This window comes from Canis lupus, chromosome 27 (genome assembly GCF_048164855.1).
Source record: "Canis lupus baileyi chromosome 27, mCanLup2.hap1, whole genome shotgun sequence".
In the NCBI taxonomy this organism is placed as follows: Eukaryota; Metazoa; Chordata; class Mammalia; order Carnivora; family Canidae; genus Canis; species Canis lupus.
This window is the reverse complement of record NC_132864.1, coordinates 43,425,091-43,438,504: the sequence shown is the minus strand read 5'-3', so window position 1 is coordinate 43,438,504 and position 13,414 is coordinate 43,425,091. Positions and strand designations below refer to the sequence as shown.

The 13,414-nt window shown below is 36.8% G+C and overlaps 1 protein-coding gene across 1 annotated transcript in view; it reads left to right on the top strand.

Moving 5' to 3' along the window:
- The window catches only part of PCDH15 (protocadherin related 15), an 876,905-nt gene that overhangs the window by 708,456 nt on the left and 155,035 nt on the right, over window positions 1–13,414 (top strand). Inside the window, exons 22-23 of the mRNA XM_072803740.1 lie at window positions 5,887–6,027; window positions 7,874–7,986. Of these exons, the coding sequence (XP_072659841.1) occupies window positions 5,887–6,027; window positions 7,874–7,986 (254 nt within the window). The remainder of the gene's footprint in view (window positions 1–5,886; window positions 6,028–7,873; window positions 7,987–13,414) is intronic.

Sequence of the window (13,414 nt, the reverse complement as noted above, 5' to 3'; positions counted from 1 at the left end):
CATTCATTTGATCAGAGTACAGGACCAAGAAGTCATCTGCTTATCATTTATAAATCAAACCATAGCCTAGTTTTAATTTACTATGAACTTGAAGAAGATCGTTTTTGTAAATTGCTCGCAGTGTTAGTGACTTTATTATAATTTGGAAATGCCATAGAAAAAGAGTCTATTGCCAAAGTAATAAAATGTTAACAGATTGACGTTTTTATAAAAAGATAGCTCTTCCTTCAGTATTGATGGTCCAAAAATGTCTCTTAATACACATATAAATGCATACACAGATACAGCATAATGTATGTACTGCTATCTTATTGTGAATTAAAATGCAAAGTAATAAATATTTTCATCTCAACTGTGTGTTTTTATAGTTGGTTTACTGTAAAAAATAAATATGATCAGTGGATTCAACTGGAAAACCAGGAACTTATTGGGAAAATGTATGCATAAACAGGGATCCCTCTATTTCTAGCACAATTTAAATTTTAAGAAAAAACAAAATATTTGGTAAGTTAATATTTATCAAAATCACCAAATAGTTGGGGTCCAAAATTAATATTAATATTTAAATTGGTATTTACTAATTGATAGCTTGAATATCTATATGTCATTTTATATGATAGTTATTGAACTACATAATTCATAAACTCAGTGAGCTATTTCATTTTATTTTTGAAAATACAATTGAGTGAATTTTCTCCATTAGAAAACTTTGATCAGATCTCAAATTTTTAGTGGAATCAAGCATTAGGTGTTTAACAAATAGTAATGATGAATAACATGAAGTGATAAAGTTTACAATGGTCTGGCTTCTTTAAGTATGGTTGAATTTATGAATTTTTACAATGACATTGTTTTCCAGATTAACCGTATTAATTCTAATACTTAAGACTTCTTGGATCCACGTATTTGACCTGATTCACGTCATACATGGCCTAGGGACAATGCTAAGCATGTTAATGGAAGCGTTCCCCAAAGCAATTACCTTTGCCTAATATGTGGCTTAATTATTTAAGCATAAAGTAGGATTTAGGTAAAAAGAGTTTGGAAGTATTTTACACATGTGAGACATAACCCTTCAGAAATACTAAACCTTTTTCTCTTTCCTTTTTATCAGGTAAAGGTGTGAATAAAAATATACTATGGATATATCAACTTGAGTCAAGGGAGTGTGCTGAGTCTAAGGAACATGCTTTAAGTTCCTGGATAACTAATTTGTGATTGATGGAAGAGTTTGTTATACCATAGATGGGATGGGTGCTGAATCTAACAGAAACTTGGGAATTCTGTTCCTGAAAGTTTGTTCCGTAATTTTGCCCTTTCTTCCTTCATTCCTCTTCATGGAACACGTGCTGGGGTAACTTCCTGGGCAGGGCCCTAAGGCAGGATTTACTAGGGCTTCCGATTCTAGAGCATGTCTCCCAAGTTACCTTTGCTCAATCTTATGGCTGTTCAATCTCATGGGGAAGGACGCTTGCCTTGAGGAGACCAAGGGTAAATGTCAAGTTGGGTTCATGGGTAATGACTTATGTTTTATGTGTCATGTTTCATTTGAGTGAGAACACTGGAATGTACTAGCTGAGGAAATTCAGCAATGAGCTAACTCTTAAAGCCTTGATTTCCTTTTTATAAGGTATAGTTACTATTCACACCATCTCTTGGATTTCTTGTCTGCACAAACCTGAGAATGCGTGAATTGCACATTATTTGATCATGTAGTAGAGCACGCGAATGGACCGCCAACAACCCCTGTCATTATCATCATTTTTAAACATTTTTAATTTGATCATATCTGACACACAATGTCAGATGAGCTCAGGTGTATGACAAGTGAGTCACCCTTATAGGTTATGCTGTGTTCACCCCAGTGTCGCTCCCATCTGTCACTACGTGACACTCTCAGAACGATGACATTCCCTACGCTGTGCCTTCATCCCCATGACTTAGTCTATAACCAGAAGCCTGTTTCTCCTGCGCCCTTTCACCCCTTTTGCCCACCCCCCCCCCACTGCCTTCCCTCTGGCAGTCATCTGTTCATTCTCTGTATTTATGGGTCTGATTCTGCTTTTTGTTTGTTTATGTTTTGTTTTTCAGTTTCCACAGGCCACTGCATCATATGGTGCTTGCTGTTTCTTATTCTGACATATTTCACTTAGCAGAAAACCCTCTAGGTTCATCCATGTTGTCACAAATGGCATAATATCCTATGGATACATCAGCCTTTTTGTGGCGGAATAATCAGTGGACACTTGACCTGCTTCTGCATCTTGGCTATTGCAATTATCCTGCTATAAACATAGGGGTGCATATATCTTTTTGAGTTACTAGTTTTATATTTTTTGGTAATTCCAGTAATGGAAGTTTTAATTTTTGAAGAATCTTCCACACTGTATTCCATAGTGGCTGCACAAGTTTGCATTCCCACCAACAGTGCAGGAGGGCTCCTTTTTCTCCTCATCCTTACCAACATTTGCTGTTTTGTGTGTGTGTGTGTGTGTGTGTGTGTGTGAGTGTGTGTGTGTGTTTTGGTCATTATGACACATGTCAGGTGATAGATATCTCATTGTGGTTTTGATTTGCACTTCCCTGATGTTGAGTGTTGTTGAGCATCTTTGTGTGTGCCTTGGCCATCTGTATTCATGTCTTCTGCACATTTTTAATGGTATTATTTGAGGCTTTTGGTGTTCTTTAACTTCTTGATACATTTTGGATGCCAACTAACCCTTTATGTTTTTTGCAATTATCTTCTCCCATTCAGTAGGTTGTCTTTTAGTTTTGTTTATCCTTTCCGTTGCTGTGCAGAAGCTTGTATTCTGATGGCATCCCAATAGTTTATTTTTGCTTTTATTTCCCTTGCTTCGGGAGACATATGTAGAAAAAATGTTGCTAGAGTCAATGTCAGAGAAATTACTGCCGGTGCTCTCTTCTAGGATTTTTATGGTTTGAGGACAAATGTTTAAGTCCATTTTGAATATATTTTTATATATGGTATAAGAAAGTGGTCCACTTGCATTCTTTTTCACGTTGCTGTCCAGTTTTCCCAATACCATGCGTTGAAGAGACTCTTTCCCATTGCGTATTCTTTTTAAAAAACAAAGATTTATTTATTTGAGAGAGAAAGAGAGAGAAAAAAACGCACAAGCAGAGGGAGGGGCAGAGGAAGAGGGAGAGAAATCCTCAAGCCAACTTCCCACTGAGAATGGAGCCCCAACTTGGGCTCGTTTCCAGGACTCTGAGATCATGACTTGAGCTAAAACCAAGAGTCAGATGCTTAACCAGCTGAGCCACTCAGGTGACCCTCCCATTGCATATTTTTACTTCCTTACTAAAAGATTAATTGACCACATAATCATTGGTTTATTTCTGGGCCCTCCATTCTGTTCTATTGATGTATGTGTCTGTTTTTGTAGCAGTACCATACTGTTTTGATTCCTAGAGCTTTGTGTAATCTGGCTCTGTAATGCCCCTGGTTTTGTTCTTCTTTTTCAAGATTGCTTTATCTATTTAGATCTTCTCTGGTTCTATACACACTTTATGATTGTTTGCTCCAGATCTATGGAAAATACTGCTGGTATTTTGAGAGAGATTGCATGAAATTTGTTGATTGTTGGTAGTATGGCCATTTTGACAATATTTATTCTCCCAATCCATGAGCATAGAATAACTTTCCATTTGTTTGTGTCACCTACAGTTGCTTTCATCAGTGTTTTATAGTTTTCAGAGTACAAGTCTCTCACCTCTTTTTTTTTTTTTTTTAATGAGGTTTTTTTTTTTTAATATTTTTTTAAATTTTTTTTTATTTATTTATGATAGTCACAGAGAGAGGGAGAGAAAGAGAGACAGGCAGAGGGAGAAGCAGGCTCCATGCACCGGGAGCCTGATGTGGGATTCGATCCCGGGTCTCCAGGATCGCGCCCTGGGCCAAAGGCAGGCGCCAAACCGCTGCGCCACCCAGGGATCCCCTCTCTCACCTCTTTGGTTACGTTTATTCCTAGGTATTTTATTATTTTTGGTGCAAATGTAAATGGGGCTATTTTCTTAATTTCTGTGTCTGTTATTTCATTATTAATATATAGAAATGCAAAGGATTTCTGCATATTGACTCTGTGTCCTGAGACCTCACTTAATTCGTTTATCAGTTGATGATAAATTGTTTTGGTGGAGTCTTTAGGGTTCTATATATAATATCATGCCATTTGTAGATAGTAGGCGTTCTACTTCTTCCACAAATTTAGTTGCCTTTTTATTTATTTTTCTAGTCTGATTGCTGTGGCTGGGATTTCTAGTGCTGTACTGAATAGAAGTGGTGAGAATGGACCCCCTTGTCTCATTCCTGATCTTAGGTAGAAACCCCTCAGTTTATGGTTTATATTTTTACATTTCAGGGAAGGTTTACATTTTTAAAGATAATTTTAATAGAGTAGAAGTAGAAGGTCAATTAGTAGGAAAAAGAGTCCACTGGAGGAAACAGGTGGATAGAGGAGATGAGGATGATCCACATTAGGCATGCTTTCATTGAGTTATTCCAGTTGCAGTTACCAAGAGAAAGAGAAGGGTCAATGGCTATCCCTAGGCTTTCAGAAAGACCAGTTTGGTAAAAGATGGGGCCATTGACCTAAAGTGGAGAATGTATGCATGTAGGAGAGAAAAATCAGGATGCTGGTTTGGGATGCGTTGAGTTAAAAATAAAATATCTAAGTTGATCATTGTATATGTTACTGTGGTGTTTAAAGGATGAATGCAGCCTGAATTAATTGGGAGTTATGAACAAATAGAAGTGGTTTAGAGGTATGAGACTGGACGAGATTGCAGAGGCTGAAAATAGAGGTAGAAAAGGTAGATGTGCCCGGAATTGAGCCTTGGCAGTGTTTTCCTCCAAGAAATTTAGTAGTTCATGTAGTATCTGTTCCAGTTTGTGGTCAAATCTACCACATACTAGCTCTGTGCCTAAATTGTTTACTTGAATTCCAGAGCTGGCTTACGCACTGAAAACATTAGGCAATTCTGGTAACACTTTATGTAATTCAAAATACGACCAATGTAAACCCTAATGTAATTGAGGATGTCCAGCAGTTTTGACTGTTTTTATTGTAGTCTTTAAAAACTATATCAAATATTTATTTCTCATAAGAAAATGATTTTTTAAATATCTAGACTTATGTTGGTTTATATCTGGGGCAATGCAACATCCTTTCACTCCCTATAAGCCTCAAGTTCATTAACTAAAAATAAAAAAAATGGGCAGTAGCATATACATGTATCATCTTTAGTATAGTCCTTAGACATAATAAGCATTCAACAAATGTTAGCTCTCATTATTTTACTATTATTGCTCTCATCATCATTACTAATGTTACCCTAGAGGATTGTTGTGAGGATTAATTTATTTATGAAAAAAAACCTAGCCTGTTTAACAACAAAGAGCAGATGGTAAATAGTTTCTGTCTCCTCCACTTTCATACCCGTCCCTCTACTTTACAAGAGTCCTCCATGCTTCATCATTCTCTTAGTGTCAGAGTTCAAATAAGCACAACTAAAGAATATAATTTATAATTGTCACAGAAGGTCCACTGTTCAGCAGACATGGTGTTTAGGTCAGGTGAGAGTCCTATAATTAAAGGAAAATGGAAGAGGAGATGCCCACGACAACCATTAATTTATTCTTTCGCATAAATAATTTTCAATAACAGGGAGTGAAGATACTTCGTTGATTAAGATTGAGTCATCCAAAAGAAACAGAGATTCTGCTGCATTTGAAGCCTAGAGGTGTGAATGCTAAATATGATTTTTCACTTCTAAAGGCCATGCATTTTATAGACCGGTTTGGCACCATATACCTTTTGTTTTAATTCTGTGAAAGTGAATTAATAATATATAATTTCACTTTAGGGATTACCTGCAAGTCGTGTGAGGTACAGAGTGGATGATGTCCAGTTTCCTTATCCTGCCAGTATTTTTGACGTAGAAGAAGATTCTGGAAGAGTAATAACTCGAGTCAATCTTAATGAAGAGCCTACAACAATTTTTAAGGTCAGTGTAGTGTTTCCCTTACTGTGATCTATTTGATATTGAACATTTGAACGTACACTTTAACCTATGACCATACTTATTTCCATTTTTCTCCTTTTAATGGTTTTTAAATTACAAAATAATGTATGTCCTTCCTTTCCTTCCTTCCTTGCTTCTCTCTCTCTCTCTTAAATAAAAAGTCTTTAAAAACTAAAAAAAAAAAAAAAAAAAAAAAAAACAATAACAACAACAACAAAACAAAATAATGTATGTTTTTACCACATAGACACTTAGAAAGTACAGGTTAGCGCAAAGAAATAAAAAACACACTTGATATTTCACATCTTGGAGATAACTAGAATTTACCAGTTTAATATCTATTCTTATGATGACATTCCATGAAAATGCAACTATACATATATATGTGTTCAAAAATAATATTATCTTACTATTATATTGCTTTTTATCTTAATAATATTTTGCCCATGACAATAAATATGGTTGATGATATTATTTTCATGTCTGAATGATGTTCTGGTATGTGAATGCACTATTTTTTTGTCTAATACTTTGTTGTTGGATAATTAGCTTTTTTCTAATTTTTTGTTATAATAATATTTGCTTGTGAAACTCCTTGTGCAAATATCATTTGCCACTTATCTGATTTTTTTTCCTTAAGATAAGTAGTGAGAGGCAGTATTGTTGGGTCAAATTTCTGGATTCATGATAAATTATGCCTCAGGAAAATTTGAAATATTACTATCTTTCACTATTTTCATAAATAATCTATTTTATTAAATGTTTTAGAGTTTCCATTTTCTGTAATTACTTAGAATATTTTTTTCATTGTGAATAAAGCCTTTGACCCTGCATTGAGGAAATGCCCTCATTGTTAAGGGTCAGTGAGTACTGTGCCTCACATAAGCTTACCACTGTTGGGAGCAATTGTTCTGTTTGTAAAGTATTAACCCAAAGATAAATCATGGGCCTAAGGATGATCCTTGGTTATGGTTTCATGGTCTAGGTTGAATTGGTTTAAATTAGTAGACGGTAGCATCCAAAATTATGCACATTACAGAGAAACACATAATATTGAAAATATTTAACATTTCTTAAGTAGAAGAATTATTCTTGACATGATATACTTTATCCAAAAAAGATCAACCGTAAACAACATTGTAGTAATAAATATCATTACTTGAGATGTCTTCAAACAAAAGCTTTTTTCTGCAGTTAGCATCATTTGAACAGCTTCTATTATACAGTATGAACTTGGTTTTATATACTTTTAAGAGAGTATATATCTGAGTGTGTTAAACTATAAAGGTTTACAGTTTTATCCTCCAGAGTGAAGTATTTCTGCCCTATAATCTTGCAGACAATTAATTTGCTGGAAAAATTAATTTCTTTTTATAAGCAAGCTAATTAGCTTTTTGCTATTGATGTGACTGAATTTAACACTTTTTAAATAAGTGTCGGTGCTCATAATGGCACATGTTTTTACTGTAGGCACCAGTGGGACTGTGGAAGAGAAATCTGTTTAATCATTGGAGAGATGTAGTATCCTACACCTGTTTTGCTGGGTGCTCTATCATGGGGTTAGTAACTCCACTTCTTTGAGTTTTCTTGTCTCAGAAATGAAAATAAAACCTCCACCTGGTGGGACTGTTGTGAAGAGTAGGTGAGAATATATGTAACGTACCCTAAGACAATGACTACTGCCTGGAAGACAGCGAGGAAATGATCATCACTCCCCCTCCTGGACCAGGCAGACCAATAATTAAAAACGATGCTTTATATTTAAAAAATGATGCTTTATTTTCTTCTTATTAATATTCTTTAACATGATTTTTTATTACTTTTTAAGCTGGTGGTTGTTGCTTTTGACGATGGTGAGCCTGTGATGTCCAGCAGTGCCACAGTGAAAATTCTCGTCTTACATCCTGGAGAAATCCCACGCTTCACACAAGAGGAATATAGGTATTGATTCCTATTGGCTTTTGTAATATGTAAAGATTTTTTGTGTTGCTTTGTTTTGAGCCCTCCAGACTAATTCAATATGAATTGATCAATGAAGTGGCCTTCCAATTATAAGTTTTTTTTTCTAAATTAGCATAGTATTACATTTATTTAAAAAGTTAGTATGGTTAAAGTAATTTAGCCTAAAAATACCAGTTTTAATAATGTTTAGTGAATAATGGATCCTTTAAAAATGATTAACGTGTTGGGGCACTTGGGTAGCTCAGGTCGTTAAGCGTTTGACTCTCGATCTCGGCTCAAGTTGTGATCTCAGGGTCATGAGATCTAGACCCTTGTCAGGCTTCATCCTCAGCACACAGTCTGCTTGTCCCTCTCCCTCACCCTGCTTGTACTCTCTTTCCTCTCTCTAAAAGAAATAAATAAAATCTTTAAAAATAACTAATGCAATCTTTGAAATATACAACATTATATTTTGGGGTTTAAACTGCACCTTATTAATGATCCCAATAGTGGGAAGTAGTAGATATTTAGTTTCTTGTTATTACCAGATACATAATTTGACATGAATCTGAAATGATATTTTTTGTATAACCAGGGAAGAGAAAGTAAGGATGTACGTGTACGTTTATGTGTATAATATATATTATATGTATAGCTATAGAGCTAGTGTCTCAAGTCGGGTTTCTGTAACAAAATATCACAGACTGAGTGGCTGAAACAGAAGTTTATTTTCTCACAGTTCTGGAGGCTGGAAGTCTGAGGTCAGGGTGGCAGCATGGTCGGGTTCTGGTGAGAGCCGTCTTCCTGGCTTTGTGGATGGCTGCCTCCTTGTTGAGTCCTCACACAGAGGAGAATGAGAGAAAGCAAGATCTCTGCTGCCTCTTCTTGAAAGGGCATCAATCCCAAGATTAGGGCCCCACCCTTATGACCTCATCTAAACCTAATTACCTCTCAAAGGCTTCATCTTTGAATACCATGCCATTGAGGGTTAAGGACTTCAAAATATCGGTTTTTAGGGGGACACAATTCAGTCCACAGCATGCACGTAGATAGATGATGATAGATAGATAGATAGATAGATAGATAGATAGATAGATAGATAGATGAATAAATAGAGGGACATGCAGATACATAGATGCATAAGCAGTCAGATATTCTTAGGAAGTGAAGAATTTATTTAAAAAATAATTAAATTTATTTTATTTTATGTTTGCTTCATGAATGCATATGAGTGAAAGATTTATAATGGTTTCCTGAAAATATAGTAGATCTTTCTTTCATGATACTGTTTTGAGTTAAAACATGAATATTCTTGTATTAGAATGTGAGAACCCATAAGAGATAGTTTTCCCACAAACATTTGAAGGAGACTCACTACATACTACATGTTTACTATTTACTTATTTTGGACATAGCATTAAAAAGCATCTAGGCATGGTGCTCCAGGGGCTCACAGCCATGAGTGGAAACTACACAAATGAAAAATAACAATACTATTCGAAGACACAATAATAGAACCTCACTGTGCAGGGGAAGTGTGCTAGAGAAATGTTTCACTGGATCTAAACATGAACAACATCGTTTTAAGCCGTTTCTTGAAAAGAAAATATGGTTTAGCCACTCTGCAAAAATACGGAAGGCATGTTCCATGCCAAAGAATTAGTACATATAGAAGTAAACAATATGGGAGGATGTATTGATTTCTGGGATATTTTCATAGTTTAGTCTGCGCAGAGACAAATTAGGCATTACATAATGATACTATCTAAGGCTCAAGAAAAATGAAGATTTCATAGAATATTTGATCATATTCTAATATTTAGATTTTCATTGCTTTGATAATTTTTGGGTTTTTTTGTTTTTTGTTTTTTGTTTTTGTTTTTGCTTTGATAATTTCTAAGAACTACCTAAGCATTGTTAAGTTAGAGCCAGGGCTAAGATCCTGGGAGAGGAGGCGAGTGATGTCTGGAAACATTTACCACACTGAACCATGTAGTGTTTTCCTTTTATAAAAAGCTGCCTTGGGCACCTGGGTGGATCACTTGGTTAAGTGTCACACTCTTGGTTTCGGCTCTGGTCATGATCTCGAGATAGTGATCTCAGGGTTGTGGGATCAAGCCCAAGTAGGGCTTTATGCTCAAAGGGGATCTGCTGCAGATTTTCTCCCTTTGCCCCTCTCCCACCTCATGTGTTTTACTCTGTCTTTCTAAAATAAATAAATAAAACCTTTCAAGGAAAGCTGCCTTTGCAATATCCAAGCAGTACATAGCACACATATGTAAACCACTGAGATGTAAACCATATTTAAAACAGGGAGAATCCTCATTCAGTCCGTTTGAAAGACCATTTTCTTCCTCTGTCCATAGTTAACCAATCCTTTCCTCTTTTGTTGGCATGGCAACTGTGAACTCCAGTTCCTTGCTATGGGATGCGCAGTCTTCTGCTTCTAGCGACCTTCCCTGAATGTGTTCATCGTGGCTTCTCAAGAACCAAAGTGGACACATAAAGTCACTGTGTTTCTCACCAACTTAGCTGGATTTGATGCTCACAAAAGATGTACTTACTATTCAGAGTGGGTCCAAAAATCCCTCTGAACCAAAGGCCCACGTGTGTTCCTCCAGAGTTCTCATCCCATCCAGGCCTTCCTTGGAGGCGCCAGAGAGGGAAGGGGTGGTGGTGCCCAACACTGTCCCTCTGAATAAGCTCAGTAAATGGTGTCCCTTTTCTCCTAGCTTGCATCCGCAGCTCATTCCTACTAATAGCAATGTGCCTCCAGACTTCCGCGGCACATTGCTTGTTAACTCTTTTAGCTAAAATATTGTGGCAGTAAAGCCAAGGTCATAGATCTCATCGGGGCTTTGCTCATTTAGCTTTCTTTTTTAAATTGCCTTATTTATGCCACTTTTAAAAATAAAAATGTTTTGTTCAATGCATAATTTACCGTTTCTTACCTTCTCTGCATCCAACTACTAGCTGCAAATAGATTCTATTAATAAAGTTGTTAACTTAGAGAAGAAGAAAAAAAAAAAAACCCTGCCAATTACTTGGTGCTAAAATTAAGAGGAGTCACATGAATGCATGTGGAAGAATTTTTGACCTTCTGGAAGAACATTTCTAACATTTGCAAATACTGCCCTTGACGATCCCCGTCCATTTGTTACCCTGATACATAAAGGCAATTAGGTAATCTAGTTGCATCCTACGGTTTATGAAGAAAGTCCTAAGAAGTGATTTAATTGCTATAATGAATGCAGCAGGACTTGGGCACTGAGCAAGATTGTTTTCTTTTTTATCCGATTCTTAGAAAACTTGAATAATAAAAAAGCCATATCAAACATTAGCAGAAGACACTATTTTGAGTAAGTCCCAATAATTGAATTTAAATGTTTAAGGAAGCTTACATTTGACCTAAAGTATGGAATGAATTATTGAAAATAAATAAAAGGTCTAGGGCTAATCATAATCAATCACCTCTCCGTGCCCTTGAAGGTTTTTGACGTATACACCAGAGTCTGGATGCCTCCCAGTCCTTTCTTCGCTCTCCTGGACACCCAGCTAGACTTCATTTCCCAGCCCCACTTGCTCGGTGGAGCCCTGGGGCTGAGTTCTGGCCAATAAAATGTGGAACAGTCTGTCCTGCACTGCTTCTCGGCCTGATTTAACCTTTCCCCATATGGCCCCGTATGGATGGGTGAAGTGGAGACCCTTGGGACCCATATGTTGACAACTGTACAAATATAATATGAGAGGAGCCTGGGCCTCTGAATCACACACTGGAAGAGTGCCACCTAACTAGGGAATGCCCTAAATATATATAAATATTTTTTTCTCCAAAATCACTTATTTCCTCGGCTGGATGCCCATAACTCCCGGAGATGCTAAATGATGCTATCAGACCTGGATTCCCTTGTGCTGGAGTCAAAAGGCAGCAGAATGTGCCACTTGGGCATAGAGAATATTTTGAGCTGAAAGTGCTTAAAAAATAGCAGCTGTAAGAAGGACATTCTAATCTCCCCTTTCCTTCTCAAAAACAGGACCTATAAACTCTCATATGAAGGATGCCCTCTCTGTACCAGGAAGAAAAACACATTCTTTAATGAGCGGTCGAAGCCAAGAGAAGTGATATAGACAGGCCTTGTTAAAACAATTCACAGCTCTCTTTAGCCTCCTTCCATAGTTTACTTTTCCACAATTGCCTGTCTTTGCTCATCCTACTACAGAAGTATGTGGGTTTTGCCACATGCAGGGGTCTTCATTTCCTCACGAGGGCTCTCATGTCATGCACACTTATATAAATGTGTATGTTTTCTACTACTCTTCTGACTTAATGTCAGTTTAATACTTAGACGTGGCCTAAAATCCCTGGCAGGGTGGAGGTAACATTTTACTTCCATTACAGAATTGCTCCTGGTGGAAAAACTTTCTCAGGTGATCAGTTCTCGGGGGAGACACCAAATGATAAGCGAGATTTCTGTCCCTGGTAGGGTAGGGAAAGGATGCTCATGGGTTGCAGATGGAAAGCCGTGATCCAAGGTAAGTGACACTGCAAGCCGAGGTACATACCATGTTTACGTCTACGTCTCAGGAATGCCTTCATTTCAATATTGACTCTTGGGTTCCTTATGAAAAACTAATTTTCAACAAAGGACTAGGTGTGAAGAAAGACTCTAAAGATAAAATATTCATTTATTGTAGAATATCGAACTGGATTCTTCAACTGATCCCCTCCCGTAACCCAATTATCTTGTGTTTGGAACAGTGAATCATTAAATCTTTAAATGTTGGCTAATAGGATTCGTTAGGGTAGGTTATGCTTCTATTAAAACAAATAAACAGACAACAACCTTGTATTAGAATAGTTTCATGAATAAGAAACCATGCATTTTGGCTCACATGGGAGTCTAAAGTGAGTGTTTCAGGTTGGTAGTAGCTCTTCATGCTGCCATCAGGGACCCAAGCCAATTTAGGGTCTTCCATCCTCAAGATTGTGTTTCAGAATTATCCCAGTGATTGCCATTTTAGTCCCCGGAAAGGCAAAAAGAGAAGAAATCCACATCCAGAGATTTCTGGAGTCAAGTGAGGAAGGCCTGCAAATTTTACCTCCACTCATATTCTTTCTCAAAAGTCCAGGCAAATGTCCAGAGCTAGCTCTGAAAGGGCAGACAGATGCTTCTCTTGCTACGTAGCTGCACCTCCCTTCCACGTCTCTTACTGAGGTAAAAGGGAAAATAGTGTTGGTAGAGAATTACTACATTAAATGTGTAGTTTTAGACAAGTTACAGATTTTCATTACTGCAGTCATTTTAAGATGACTTGGTTTTTATTAGGAATATACAAGATTGGGTACATGAAACAATGATGGAATAGTTCAGAAACATTTCTGTTTTTAAATATGTACTGGTGAAATAGATTGGATTCTTCTTAAAGT